Source organism: Anastrepha obliqua, chromosome 1 (assembly GCF_027943255.1).
Source record: "Anastrepha obliqua isolate idAnaObli1 chromosome 1, idAnaObli1_1.0, whole genome shotgun sequence".
Lineage (NCBI taxonomy): Eukaryota > Metazoa > Arthropoda > Insecta > Diptera > Tephritidae > Anastrepha > Anastrepha obliqua.
In genome coordinates, this window is record NC_072892.1 from 38027422 (window position 1) to 38040646 (window position 13225).

Sequence of the window (13225 nt, forward strand, 5' to 3'; positions counted from 1 at the left end):
TGTGTAAAACACTTTCTGCTAGGTCCTGCAGATTCAAAGATAACGAACTATCATAACGGATTTTTTAAATTTTTTTTGTAAAAATATAAAAAAATTTGTACTTTGAGAGAAAGGATCTCGAAAACTGTTTACTTTTTCGTGTATTTTTTGTTTTCACTCTAAGCTCTGTTTTATTACAAAAAAAATAAACTTTGATTAAACAAAATCGATGAACTAATACAAAAGTTACAAGCATTCAAGTAAATATATCCATATAGTAAAACTTAAGTACCCTACAAATAATAGCATGTGTACATATGATTCTTAAACTATCTATTTAGGCGACATATGAAATTTATTACACCAATGAAGTGGAGGGAACCAACTTGCCATTCAACGGACTGCTATATTTGTACTACAAAAGTATTTGGGGTAGGAAAGTCTAGAAAAGTAACCTATGCGAGCATATCTACAGTGTCATTACCAGAACTAAATTCAACGGAAGCTACATTGCCAGAATCAAATTTAACTTTAGTTTCGGCTCCAGTTTCATTGTCAACAGCAGTATCTGATTACGCGGCATCATGTTGTACTGAATTGCAAACGGAAAATGAAAGAAACCCTTTGTCACAAGCACAACTCACTGATTGGATAAGGGATTTGGAATTGTCAAAAGAAAAGGCCGAACTACATGCCCCTCGTATGCAACAATTTAAATTTGTTTCATCCGATGTTAAGGTAAAATATTATAGGACTCGTCACGAACAATTCTCCCAGCACTATACGAAGAAGGACAGTGTTTGTTATTGCAAAAACATTGCTGGTCTATTTAAACAGTTTGGTAAACCATATGATTCAAAAGAGTGGCGATTGTTCATAGACGGCAATTAAGGCTGTATTATTGCATATTGGTAACCAAAAGCCATCTATCCCGATCGCGCATGCAGTAAATACGAAGGAAACATATGAGACAATGCAAAAATTGCTTAAATTAATTAAATACGAAGAACATGATTGGAAAGCTATGTGGTCTACAATCTGGATACACAAAATACTGTTGCTTTCTATGCAAATGGGATAGCCGAGCACGTCAAGACCACTACATCATAAAGGATTGGCCAGAACGAATCGAGTTTCAAGTTGGGGTGGATAACATAAAATACTCACCACTTATAAAAAAGGAAAAAATAATTCTACCTCCACTCCACATCAAGCTCAGCCTTATCAAAAACTTTGTCAAGGCTTTGGACAAAGAAGGCGAAGCTTTTCATTATTTGAAAACAATCTTTCCACAGATTTCAGAAGCAAAAATATAGGAAGGGATTTTTGTGGGGCCGCGAATAAGGAAAATAATGGCCAATACCCATTTCAAAGAACTATTGTCACCAGTGGAGGCAGCAGCGTGGGACTCTTTTGAAAAGGTCGTTACTTCTTTTTTAGGCAAACACAAAAGTCCTAACTTCGAGCTGATACTGAACGATTTAATCAAAAACTATGCGGAAATGGGTAAATAAAAAACACATATAAGACCGTTTTCCCAGTTAACTTTAAAACCAAACAAAAAACTTCAAAGCAAATTTTTAAATTTACATGAGAATATATAGCCCTTAATCTGAATTTATTGCCCTGCTCCGAACAAACAAGAACGACCAAAATTTGTTCTGAATTGGAAGATTAACCCAGCTTAAGAAAATTATATGCTAATGTGTCACTTATGTATATATCTAATTCCCTTTTTAATTTTCTTTCAGGAGTAAATATGTCTTTCAAAATTCATTTTCTGCACTCCCATTTAAATTTTTTCCCGAAAAATCTTAGCGACGAAAGCGACGAGCATGGCGAAAGGTTTCACCAGCAAATGAAAATGATTGAAAGTCGGTATCAAGGATTCTGGGATGTCGCTATGATGGGTGACTACTGTTGGTTTCTCATAAGAGAAACCGATCCTTATATAAATAAGCGTCAAAACAAGACACATAACTTTTTCAATTATAAAATAAGATCATAGAGTTAAGACAGAGTCATATGTACATATGCTATTATTTGTAGGGTACTTAAGTTTTACTATATGGATATATTTACTTGAATGCTTGTAACTTTTGTATTAGTTCATCGATTTTGTTTAATCAAAGTTTATTTTTTTTGTAATAAAACAGAGCTTAGAGTGAAAACAAAAAATACACGAAAAAGTAAACAGTTTTCGAGATCCTTTCTCTCAAAGTACAAATTTTTTTATATTTTTACAAAAAAAATTTAAAAAATCCGTTATGATAGTTCGTTATCTTTAAATCTGCAGGACCTAGCAGAAAGTGTTTTACACACAGTTTATAGCAAATTTTATTACCTTTTAAAAGCTTTAAACGGTTTTGGAATCGCTCAATTCGTTTTCGAGATATATATGATTAAGTGGGCCCAATTTTTTGTTTTTTTGAAATAACGGTAATTCGTAAATATCTCAAAAACGTTACCATAGAATAAAAAATAACCTTGATTTTCGGAATCAGACGGTGATTTTACATAGGAATTTCATAACGGCGTCTCTGGTGCATTTTGGCTGTAAACCAGTGTTATTAGTCAGGTGGCAGTATAGAAAGTACAAACGAAGCGGCTAGGCTCAGGAAACTGTTATCGAAACATTCCACCACGCCCAATTTAATTCGCAAAACTAACTGGACTGATACTTGTGAAGAATCAATTCAAGATCTAGTCAATATTCATTTGCAGGATGCATAGACTACTCAGACCACGATCCCTTGAGAGATAACGTAGCAAACATCACGCAAGAGTTTATTACAATCCAAAAAATAGAATGGGCATTAAACACTTTTGACCCATTTAAACCGCCAGGAATAGACCGAATTTTTCCAGCCATGCTCCGAAAGATGAGCGATATTTTGGTACCATGGCTAAAAGCTATACACACAGGATATCTGAGGCTTAACTATTTGCCTGTTATTTGGAGAGAAGCAGGGGCTGTATTTATACCAAAAGCGAGTAAGAACAACCCGATATTCTCAAGAGACTATAGGCCCATTAGTTTGACTTTATTTCTTCTGAAAACGCTTGAAAAATTCCTTGACGCACACACCGTAAGTGACATAATATAAATAATATACTCGCAGCAGTGTACCAATGGACAACACAGGCAGGCCTAGGGATAAATGCTGATAAAACGGATATGATACTTTTTACTAGAAGATACAAGATCCCCCATTGGCAACCCTCGAAGCTAAACGACGTGGAACTAACTCTTAAAAACCACACAAAGTACCTTTGAGTAGTTTTGGACAGTAAACTATCATGGAAGTACAATATATTAGAGAGGAAGAAAAAGGCCAGCAATGCACTATACGCATGTAAAAAGATTTTGGGAGTTACATGGGGTATATCTCTTGCTATAATGTATTAGTGCTACTCTGCTATAGAAAAGCCAATATTACTAGAAGGCGCTCTGGTGTGGTGGACTGCGCTAAGAAAGCCTATGGAATATATTTTACGTCTTGGTGAACTCTGCCCAACAGAGGCATTGAGAACTACTCCAACGGCAGCGCTTGAAAGAATACTCAACTTGTCACGGATTGATTTTGCGGCGGAATGCCTAGCAGCTAAATCTACCGTAAGACTCAGCGCGACAAACGAATTTGCCTATAAAACATTCGAACATAGCTCAATAGGCATTAGTTATAGGGTCCAAACGGACTATATGACTCCGAAAAGCAACTGGGTGAAGAAATTCCGAACAACAATAGAAGAAGAGAGGTGGAAAAAAGGAATGAAACCTAACCCAAATACTCTTAATATATTTACCGATCGAAAATGTTAGACGGAGTAGGGGCAGGGATCTATTGCGCAAAGCTAGGCATCAGGCAGCCATTTAAGCTTCCTAACCACTGTAGTATGTTTCAAGCAGAAGTCTTTGCGGTAGGAAAGACTGCAGAAATAGCAATCGCAAAGACATCAAGCAACTACAAAATAAATATATACGTTGACAGCCAAGCTGCGATAAAGGCAATAAACTCATATGAAATTTCATCTAAAAATGTTCTAAAAAGCAGGGAAGCCATAGAGAGATTAGCCGCAGATAGACGGTTGCATATCTATTGGGTAACCGGACATAAGAAGAAGAAAAATTGAACTTTCTTCCAGTTAACAAAAAAAGTATACTAAAGATTACTTAAAATCTAGTTATACAATTCATTTAATACCATTTTCAAATAACACTTTGTCGAAGAAAAATCTGGGCTAATATGATTTGAAAACATATTCAATGTTTTAGTTTAAACCCCAATAGTTTATTCACCTTCAGAACCGTTTAAACTTTGTACAAATTAAAAACAAAAATTAAAAAAATTGTTCACCAAAAACTCAAACTTTTTTAATTAGAGTTTTTAGACAAATTTCGGGCACACAGCTTTATAGCTCATATAATTTTATTAAAACTCAATGACCAATAAAACCCTTTAATTTGGAAAAAATATGTAGACATTTTTGGATTTTTTTTTTTAATTTGCACAAAGTTCGTAATTTGAACTCATATGGTTTTTGTCGGTGAATACGCTGTATTTTCATAAAAAACTTCCGTTTCTGTCGAGGCCTTCGAGCAACAAATATTACTAAAAGCTTTATATACCTCACCCAGACACCAACTAAAATCTGACGATTATGTAATTCTCATCGAAAGATACAAAGGACGTTTTATTATAGGAGGCGATTTCAACGCGAAGCACATACACTGGGGGTCAAGGCTTACAACGACAAAAGACCGCGAAATGTTTAAAGCCATAAGATAAAGAGGTTGCGAAATAATTTCAACTCGCAAGCCAACAAAGTACCAGATTTTATTGACTTTGTTGTCTTCAAAATATTTCCGCAAACCATCTTTCTATTTCCGAAGGCTTCGATCTGAACTCTGAACAATTTCCGATCCTTTTAGAAATATCGGGAAATGCGGTACTAAATAAAACGTCTCCTCATCTATTTAATAACTTCACCAACTGGGAGTACTTCCAACTGAAATTACAAGCTGTAGTGGTAGACACCGACAGTATCGTGACCATTGATGATCTTGTTGATGCCGTGCTTCAATTCACGCAAATAATTCAAAACGCAGCATGGAATAGTACGGCCCAGCAAGATGTCACATCAAATAAGAAAAAATACCCATCATATATCAAGTTGCTGATAAATATAAAACGAAAACTTAGACGTCGTTGGCAGCAAACCAGATATCCTGAGGACAAATTGAAACTCAACCAAACAACAAAACAACTACACGTTCAAATTCAGACATTCAAAAATGATAATTTCAATCGATTTCCTAAGAGCCTCACAGCTGATAAATCCACAGACTACTCTTTATGGAAGGCAGCAAAGTCATTTAATCGACCGATAAAACACATAGCACCCATCAAAATAAACGGCACCCAATGGGAAAAATCCATTGAGCAAAAAACACATTTATTTGCAGAGAATCTTCGTAAAACCCGCTATGCCAATGATGGATCTGAAGATATTGACATCTCGTGAAATTGGATTGAAAGCGATGTCAGCATTGAGCCAGTTAGTAACGAAGAAGTAATGAGCGAAATTTTCAAAATGAAAACCAAAAAAACGCCTGGTTTCGACCTCATAACTGCAGAAATTCTTCAGAGATTGCCTAATAATTTTGTTACTTGTCTGTCTCAATTGATTAATTTGTGTTTTTGTTAAAATATGTCCCTATGTACTGGAAGACAGCAGAAGTAATTATGATTCTGATAGCCGGAAAATCACCAAATGATGTGTCTTCATACCGACCTATTTCTCTGTTCCCAATGCTGTCCAAACTTTTTGAACGACTGTTACTGACTCGAATGTTGCCGATTATAGAAAACAAGAGAGTTATTCCAACGCACCAATTTGGCTTTCGAAAAAATCACTCCACAATCGACCAAGTTCACGGGGTTGTTAGAGCCATAGAGTGTGCGATAGAGGAAAATAAAGTTTGCGCAGCGGTGTTCCTTGACGTCTCGTATGCGTTTGACAAAGTTTGGCATACCAGCTTACACCAACAAGCTGAAATTGATTTTGCCCAGGAATTCTTGCGAAATTCTTTCTTCCTACCTTGATGGCAGATACTTTCGTGTCAGACTTGACAACGCCTATTCTTCATTGCAAAAAGCAAGCACGGGGGTACTACAAGGAAGCATCTTAGGCCCACTCCTGTAACTCTTGTATACGTATGACTTACCGGTTCACGAGCAACACGTTACCGTAACCTTTGCATATGACACGGCTATCCTAGCAGTTGGAGAAGTAATCGAGACTACAACGACGAAATTGCAATCAGCGGTGAGTTCCATTGCAACATGGGCAAAAAAGTGGCGTATCACATTAAATAATTCAAAATCGGTGCACATTGTATTCGGCCTGAAAAAACAATTTACAAGCCAGTCTACATAAACAGCGTAAATATATTGTACGTCAACGAGGCAAAATATCTTGGAATAACCCTTGATGCTAAATTGGGTAGGAAGGCGCATGTCAAGAAAAAGCGCAAAGAGCTGGAATTAAAAACAAAAAACCTTCTTTATCTTATTAGTAGACACTCTATTCTGTCAACGAACAACAAATTACTGATATAATCAAATTCTTAAACCGGTCTGGACGTATGGCATTCAGCTACGGGGATGCTCAAGCGAATCTTGCATGACTATTATCCAACGATTCCAAAATGAAGTGTTGCGCAACATCGTCAATGCTCCATACTATGTGAGTAATTTCGACCTCCATCGTGATCTTGGTATGCTACTCGTCACTGGCGTGGCGAAAAAGTATGCCATGGCTCACAGACAACGTTTAAGTACACATGTCAAAGGCTTTGCTTCAGCCAAATACTCATCGTCGGCGGCTCAAGCGTAAAACAGTTTTAGACCAGATGGGCACCCAGTAGCATCTGTATCTTATATTATATATTTATACATTGATAATGAATTTATGAATATTGTGGCAACTTAGTTTTTCTTTTTTAATATATGTGACCTGGTCTACGAAAAGGTACCTTACGTGCAAAAACAAGTTTTCGAGAAAACAGCAGCTAAAGTTTAACCTTCTAAAAACCCTTGTAACTTTTTTAAATATTAATATATATTTTTCAATCCGGTTTGGCTTATTTTCTTCAGCATAGATCACAGTATCAATAAAATCACAGAAGCCCTGAAAAACATTTTTTTATATATAAATAAATAAGAAAAAGTTAATGCAAATCGCAGAAATCATGACAAAAAAGTCAGTCTTTTTCGTATTTGTACTTTTCTTTTTTTTACTTTTAACAAACTTTTAAACAAATTATGACTTTCTGGTTTTCACCATTTTAAAAAGCCTTTCACACACTATTCGAATCAACAAAAAAGTGAAAAATGATTTTTTGACACGTAAGGTACCTTTTCATAGACCAGGTCACATATATGTATGTTCAATAAAAATTGCTCGTTAGTATCTTTATTTAGTTGTACTAGTTGTAAATTCTAAACCTTATTCTGTTTATACTTTAAGATGCGTAAATAAAAAAAAAAAATAAAAAAAAATAAAAAAAATAAAATAAAAAAAGTTATTAGAATATTCTACCAAACAAGTAAGTTTTCAAAACATGCAAATAAATTCCTGTGCTGCAATTGTAAACATTTTTTTTTTCCAAGCAAATTAAGTTTTTTTATATTACATGTAGGCGCTATTTCGCCATTGTAGATGGATATTTTTCACGTATAAAACTTATTTCTTAGTTTCTTTAGTGGCTATGTAATTAGATGTGGTTGTATTGGTTTGGATAGGTGGAAGTTTGTTTGGCACTATTTACAGAATAATTTTAAAACTTCGAAAAAATGGTTCTTAACCAACAACGACCAATTTAAACAAGGGAAGAATAAATAAATAATCTTTTCTTATTTATTTCCATATTCTTACTTAAAAAAAACTATGAACAGAAGTTAAACCGAACTTCTTTGTTTTTTTCAACTTTTATCTTCAGTGGCCACCAACGTGAATACTCCCTGACTACAGTGACTTAACAATATATTACCGGACTAGTGCATTAGTAGAAAGAAAGAACAAAGTTGAAGGCAAATAAAATCTGTTGGACGCAAGTAGAAAATTAAGTGCTTAAGAAGAAAAGCAAGAAACGCGTGAGAATGCAGCAAAACACATACCAATAGAGGCAGTGATGGCGTTAATCAGCGATTTTCCTACTTTTTATAACATTTTCATTTTTATTTTCTGCCCTATTTTTTATTTTTTTATTTTTATACATATTAGTGCTGTTCTGCACAAGCTGCATTTGGCCTTCAATTCGTGCAGGGGAGTGAGTGTTTGGCGATTGCATATATGAGAGGAGTTCATAAATTCGTTCAATGGAGGGGTTAGGGAAAGAGTTAAGAACTATTTTTCTACTATGAGCAAATCAGTGTAAGTATATTACATATAGTAAATTTTAGTCAACACGGTTCATTAAGCCTTAAGTATAAGCAAGTTGTCCAAGAAGAAAGCAAAATTATTACAGTTCTTCACAACACCGAAGAACAATTGTTCTGATAATCTATTTATGGGGCATGTTGTTAAAAAAAAATTATATGATTTAATAGTGGCATAGTGTATTGAATGAGGTGTAGAGTAAACTGAAGTTCCAAACTGTCCGATTTATAGGACGATCTTTGATGTTCTTGAAAAGCTAGCAGAGTTTGTTTTGGACGATTCAGGCATAAAAATTAAAACAATTATGGAAACGATTTTAATATAATTTGGGTCAACTTAAATATCGTCCCGATTATTTCAATGTTACTAAGGCCAGCGTCATATGGGAGCCGAAAGCATTAACGACATTTTACTCGAGTTTTGTAATCTGTAAGGCGAGAACAGCGATGAAGTTGTGTGCCGCATTGTTACTAGAAAACAAATTTTGGCTCCTTACTAAGCATTTAAGGTGAGTCCGTAGTCAATATACTTGTGGCTCAAAACGATGATGCAGCACCGCTTAAGGAATTCAAGGTGTCACAGTAGACTAGAAAAATGATGACTACTTTTATTTGTGATTCTGAAGGAATTACCTTGGTCAATTCTAAAGAAAAAGGTGTTAATAAAAAAAAAAAAAAGCACGGCCAAAATAGGCTTGCGATGGACTCCTTTTGCACGTCCACCCATCACAGAAGTCCTAATCCAATTACTAACATATAGATACAAGTGCGGCTTTCAAGCATTTCAGAAGTTTTCTTTATAGTTTTGGTACAGATCTTTTGAACGTTTGATTATTTCTGTGAAACAAGTAACATAGTGCTAAATTTATTCTGAATGGAACTTTATAAAGCCGCGCACATATTAGTAAAATTTAATTTGGGCGGCTGTTAAACTCATCGACATTGAGAGCTGTAGCATGTAACGTCGGATGGATGGACGTAAATTTAAACTTCAAATATAAAAACGGATGTGGTTTGTATCCGATATCAGTAAAATGTATGTCTCGAATCGAGTTTTATTAAGTCCTTATCGTTTACCTACAAGTAAGCAGGGCACCACCCATTATTTCTAGGTACATCACTTTTACCAGATTTAAGTAATTTGGGTACATTTGTAACAGAGATATTACGTGATTTCTTTTTTTTTTGAAAAATTACTCTTATATGGAGAGTGGGAATGATTTTAGACCGATTTCGCCCATTTTCATTGACAACTCATATTAAATAAAAGTTAAAATGGGCACCAAAATTCATTGAAAATTATAAATTTTTCCTCAAGTTCTGGTGGGCACGGATGGACAGATACACGAATGTGTGACTCCTCTTATTATTAAGAGCACTTTCGCATATAAAGGGTGATTTTTTAAGAGCTGTAGCAAAGTTTTTCAAAAAAACACACGTAAAATTCAGAAAAATGCATGCAATTTTTATTTAAATCGATAGTACAGTCCATATAATTTAATGTTTGAAGATTATTTCAAGCAAATGTTGACCGCGACTGCGCTTCAAATGGTCCATCCCCTTAGTCCAACTTTGGCATTCTCTTTCCAATGTTTCGGCCGGTATCTCACACATAAATGCTTTAATGTTGACTTCCAATGCGTTAATTGAAACAGGCTTGTCTGAATAGACATGAGCTTTAACATAGCCCGACAAAAAATAATCTAAAGACGTTATATCGCACGATCTGGGTGGCCAATTGACAGGTTCCGAACGTGAAATCAAATGTTCACCGAACTCGCCTCTCAACAAGTCCATTGTTACGCGTGCTGTGTGGCATGTGGCACCGTCTTGCTGTAACCACATGTCATGCAAGTCAAGCTCTTGCATTTTGGGCAAAAAAAAGTTGGATATCATTTCACGGTAGCGCTCACCATTCACAGTTACGTTACGATTTGCAGCATCTTTGAAGAAGGACGGTCCAATGATACCTCCAGCCCATAAACCGCACCAAACTGTGACCTTTTCTGAATACATTGATAGCTCTTGACACTCTTCTGGCTGATCTTCACTCCAAAATCGACAATTCTGCTTATTTACGTACCCATTGATCCAAAAATGAGCTTCGTCGCTGAACACGAAATTTTTCGATAAAAAAGTGGATCTTCGGCCAACTTTCCAAGAGTCCATTCACCAAAAATTCTGCATTGCGGTAGGTCGTTCGGCATCAATTCTTGCACCAGCTGTATTTTGAAAGGCTTCGCACCTAAATCCTTTCGCAAAATTTTCCACGTTGTTGAGTAACAGAGGCCCAAATGCTGCGAACGGCGACGAATCGATAATTGATGGTCATCATTAATGCTGGCCGATACAGCTGCGATATTTTCTTCAGTTCGCACTTTACGTAAGCGTGTTGGTGGTTTGATGTCCAATAATGTAAATTTGGTTCTAAATTTAGTCACAATAGCTCGCATAGCCGCTTCAGTGGGTCGATTAAACTGACCATAAAAAGGAAGAAGTGCGCGATAAACTTTCTTAACAGAACACGCATTTTTATAATAAAATTCAATGATTTGCAAGCGTGAAGATGTTTGACAGTGAAACAAAATACGAAATGTGCGTCAGCTATTTAATCCAACTGTTTAAAAAGATAATAGCTAAAAAATTACCTTTATATGGTTTCATCTTACTCGATGTATTACTACTCTTATATAAAACAGTTATGTGAAAAAAAGTGGACACAAGTGCATGATACCCCCTGGAAAAAGCGTCCAAGAAAACAACTCGTAAATGATGATAAAGTAGAATCAGTAAACTGAGCTTACTTAACTTATTTAGTTTTTTTTCTTTTTCCTTATGTTTTTGTGGTTTTTTACTTTTTTTAATTATTTTTTTCTTTTTTTTTGAATATAAACAAATTTTATTACGAAACTGTGAAGCAAATTAGTGAATAAGTGAATACATTATACAAGAGCAAACTAATTTTATCTCAAATTTCACAACCCTTCTTCTTTACTCTGTTCACTTTTTGTCTGCCCTCGTGAGCCAGGTGTTAACTTTTCCGACGTTGGTGAGACCACAGTCACAGAAAAGTTCTTTTATATTCTCGCTGTTAATCGACAGCACGTCGACTGCGTGCAGCGCAGGGAATCATTGCCCCCATCGTTGCTGCAAGCAAACCTTATTGACAACTAACAGCCCCATTTGTGGCTTCAAGTAGGAAACAGAGCAATTGCAGTTGTTACTTTTGATTTTCTATTTCACACATTTTTCGTGCTACGAATATTTTTCTCTTGTTTCATTTTTATTGCAAACGTTTCGTGTATTGCATTTCTATTTGTTTGAGTGCATTTGTATATATGTTTATATATGTGCCGTTATGCTAGTAATGAGTTTATTAAGTTCACGTCTGGGCGTCGCCTTTGATCTCTGCTACGTGTGACTCTCCAACTAACCACAACCTTCTCGATTTCTTCTGCCTTCACTCACAAATGACCAAAAAAATTATTCAATTTTTCCATTCGTTTTGTGACAACTTTTCATCTACTTTTAATTTACCTTCACAATTGGTCGCATTTAATATGTTTTGTGAGAGTTTTTATTACGCTTTTATAATTTTCGTAGCGACGGCTGCTGGTTTTAAGTCAAATTTGGTTTATTATGCTAATTTTAATGCGGGCCACGACTAAGCTACAGGGCGGGTAGGGTGGCACTAGCAAGTGAGAAAGTCAAGAATAGGGTGAAAAAGAAACTCAGCGAATAAGGATAGTTGTGTGTGTGTGTACTTTGCCTGCGGTCTGTAAGTGACTGTATGAATGTGACACACTGTCCGTCCAATCTGCCATTTCATGCGTTAAGTGCATTTCGAAAGCAATGCGGGCTAATTATATAAACGCATACAAATACACATACATAATTTACGTTTCGTACAAAAGTTTAAATATACACGAGATATGTAAATATGTGTATGGAAATGCCGCTAGCGCTGGAGTTAGCTTTATTGTGCTACACTGCGTATAAGCGACCTTGCGATATCACAATAAATGCATGCACACATACACTGCGCAGTGCGAGCATGCTCTACTGCCCTTGTGCATGTGGCAGGTAGTAAATAATAAATAAAATACAATTTTATAAAAACACAACCGTACAAACACAAACACATCCATACGCATGCATATATTAGGAAAATACACTTAAAGCTCAGTAATGCGGGTGCTTGCTGTAAATACAGGGAGGCTCATCTATGTCCTGCTTGGTATTTAATTTAATTCACTTAGAGTCAAGACTTGCATAATATTTTGCTAGCTTAGTGTGATAAATTGTTCAGTATTTCACATTTTACAGGAAATAACATAAAAATCTTTCAAATGCGTTTCTTTCAAACGCTTATTTTGCAACATTCCTAATCCAAAATTTCGCATAATCCTAGTTAAAACAACTCCAAAGAAATGGCATTCCACGACATTGTTGAAAATTTTTGGTATTCTTTGAAACTTATCACATATTCAGTGAGTGTTTTGGACTTTGAAAAGTTGCTTATCACTAAATACAAATTATTAAATAGAAATACAACCGGTAGTTTGATAATTCAGGAAATGCGGCAATTTTTATTTGTCTGGCTTTCTGCATTCAAATAAGTGTTTTTAGAATAAGTTGACTGAAAAAACTTGCAATTAAGCATTGAAACATATTTCTTTCACATACCTTCCGCAGCTTGCTATGATGAAACAACTCATTCTGTGAATCAAATATTTTAGTAAATTTGACACTTTTCCACCAATGACATTTCGATTTTGTATTTCGACTCTTGTATCGTCTTT

General features: G+C 35.4%; 1 protein-coding gene across 1 annotated transcript; it reads left to right on the plus strand.

The window, feature by feature from the left end:
• Positions 1-915: 915 nt before the first annotated feature.
• On the plus strand, positions 916-2493 carry LOC129252917 (uncharacterized). Its single transcript, XM_054891079.1, has 2 exons — positions 916-1485; positions 1731-2493. Exons 1-2 carry the CDS (start codon positions 1332-1334, stop codon positions 1985-1987), a joined length of 411 nt encoding a protein of 136 aa, XP_054747054.1. The 5' UTR covers positions 916-1331; the 3' UTR covers positions 1988-2493.
• The last annotated feature ends 10732 nt before the right edge of the window (positions 2494-13225 follow it).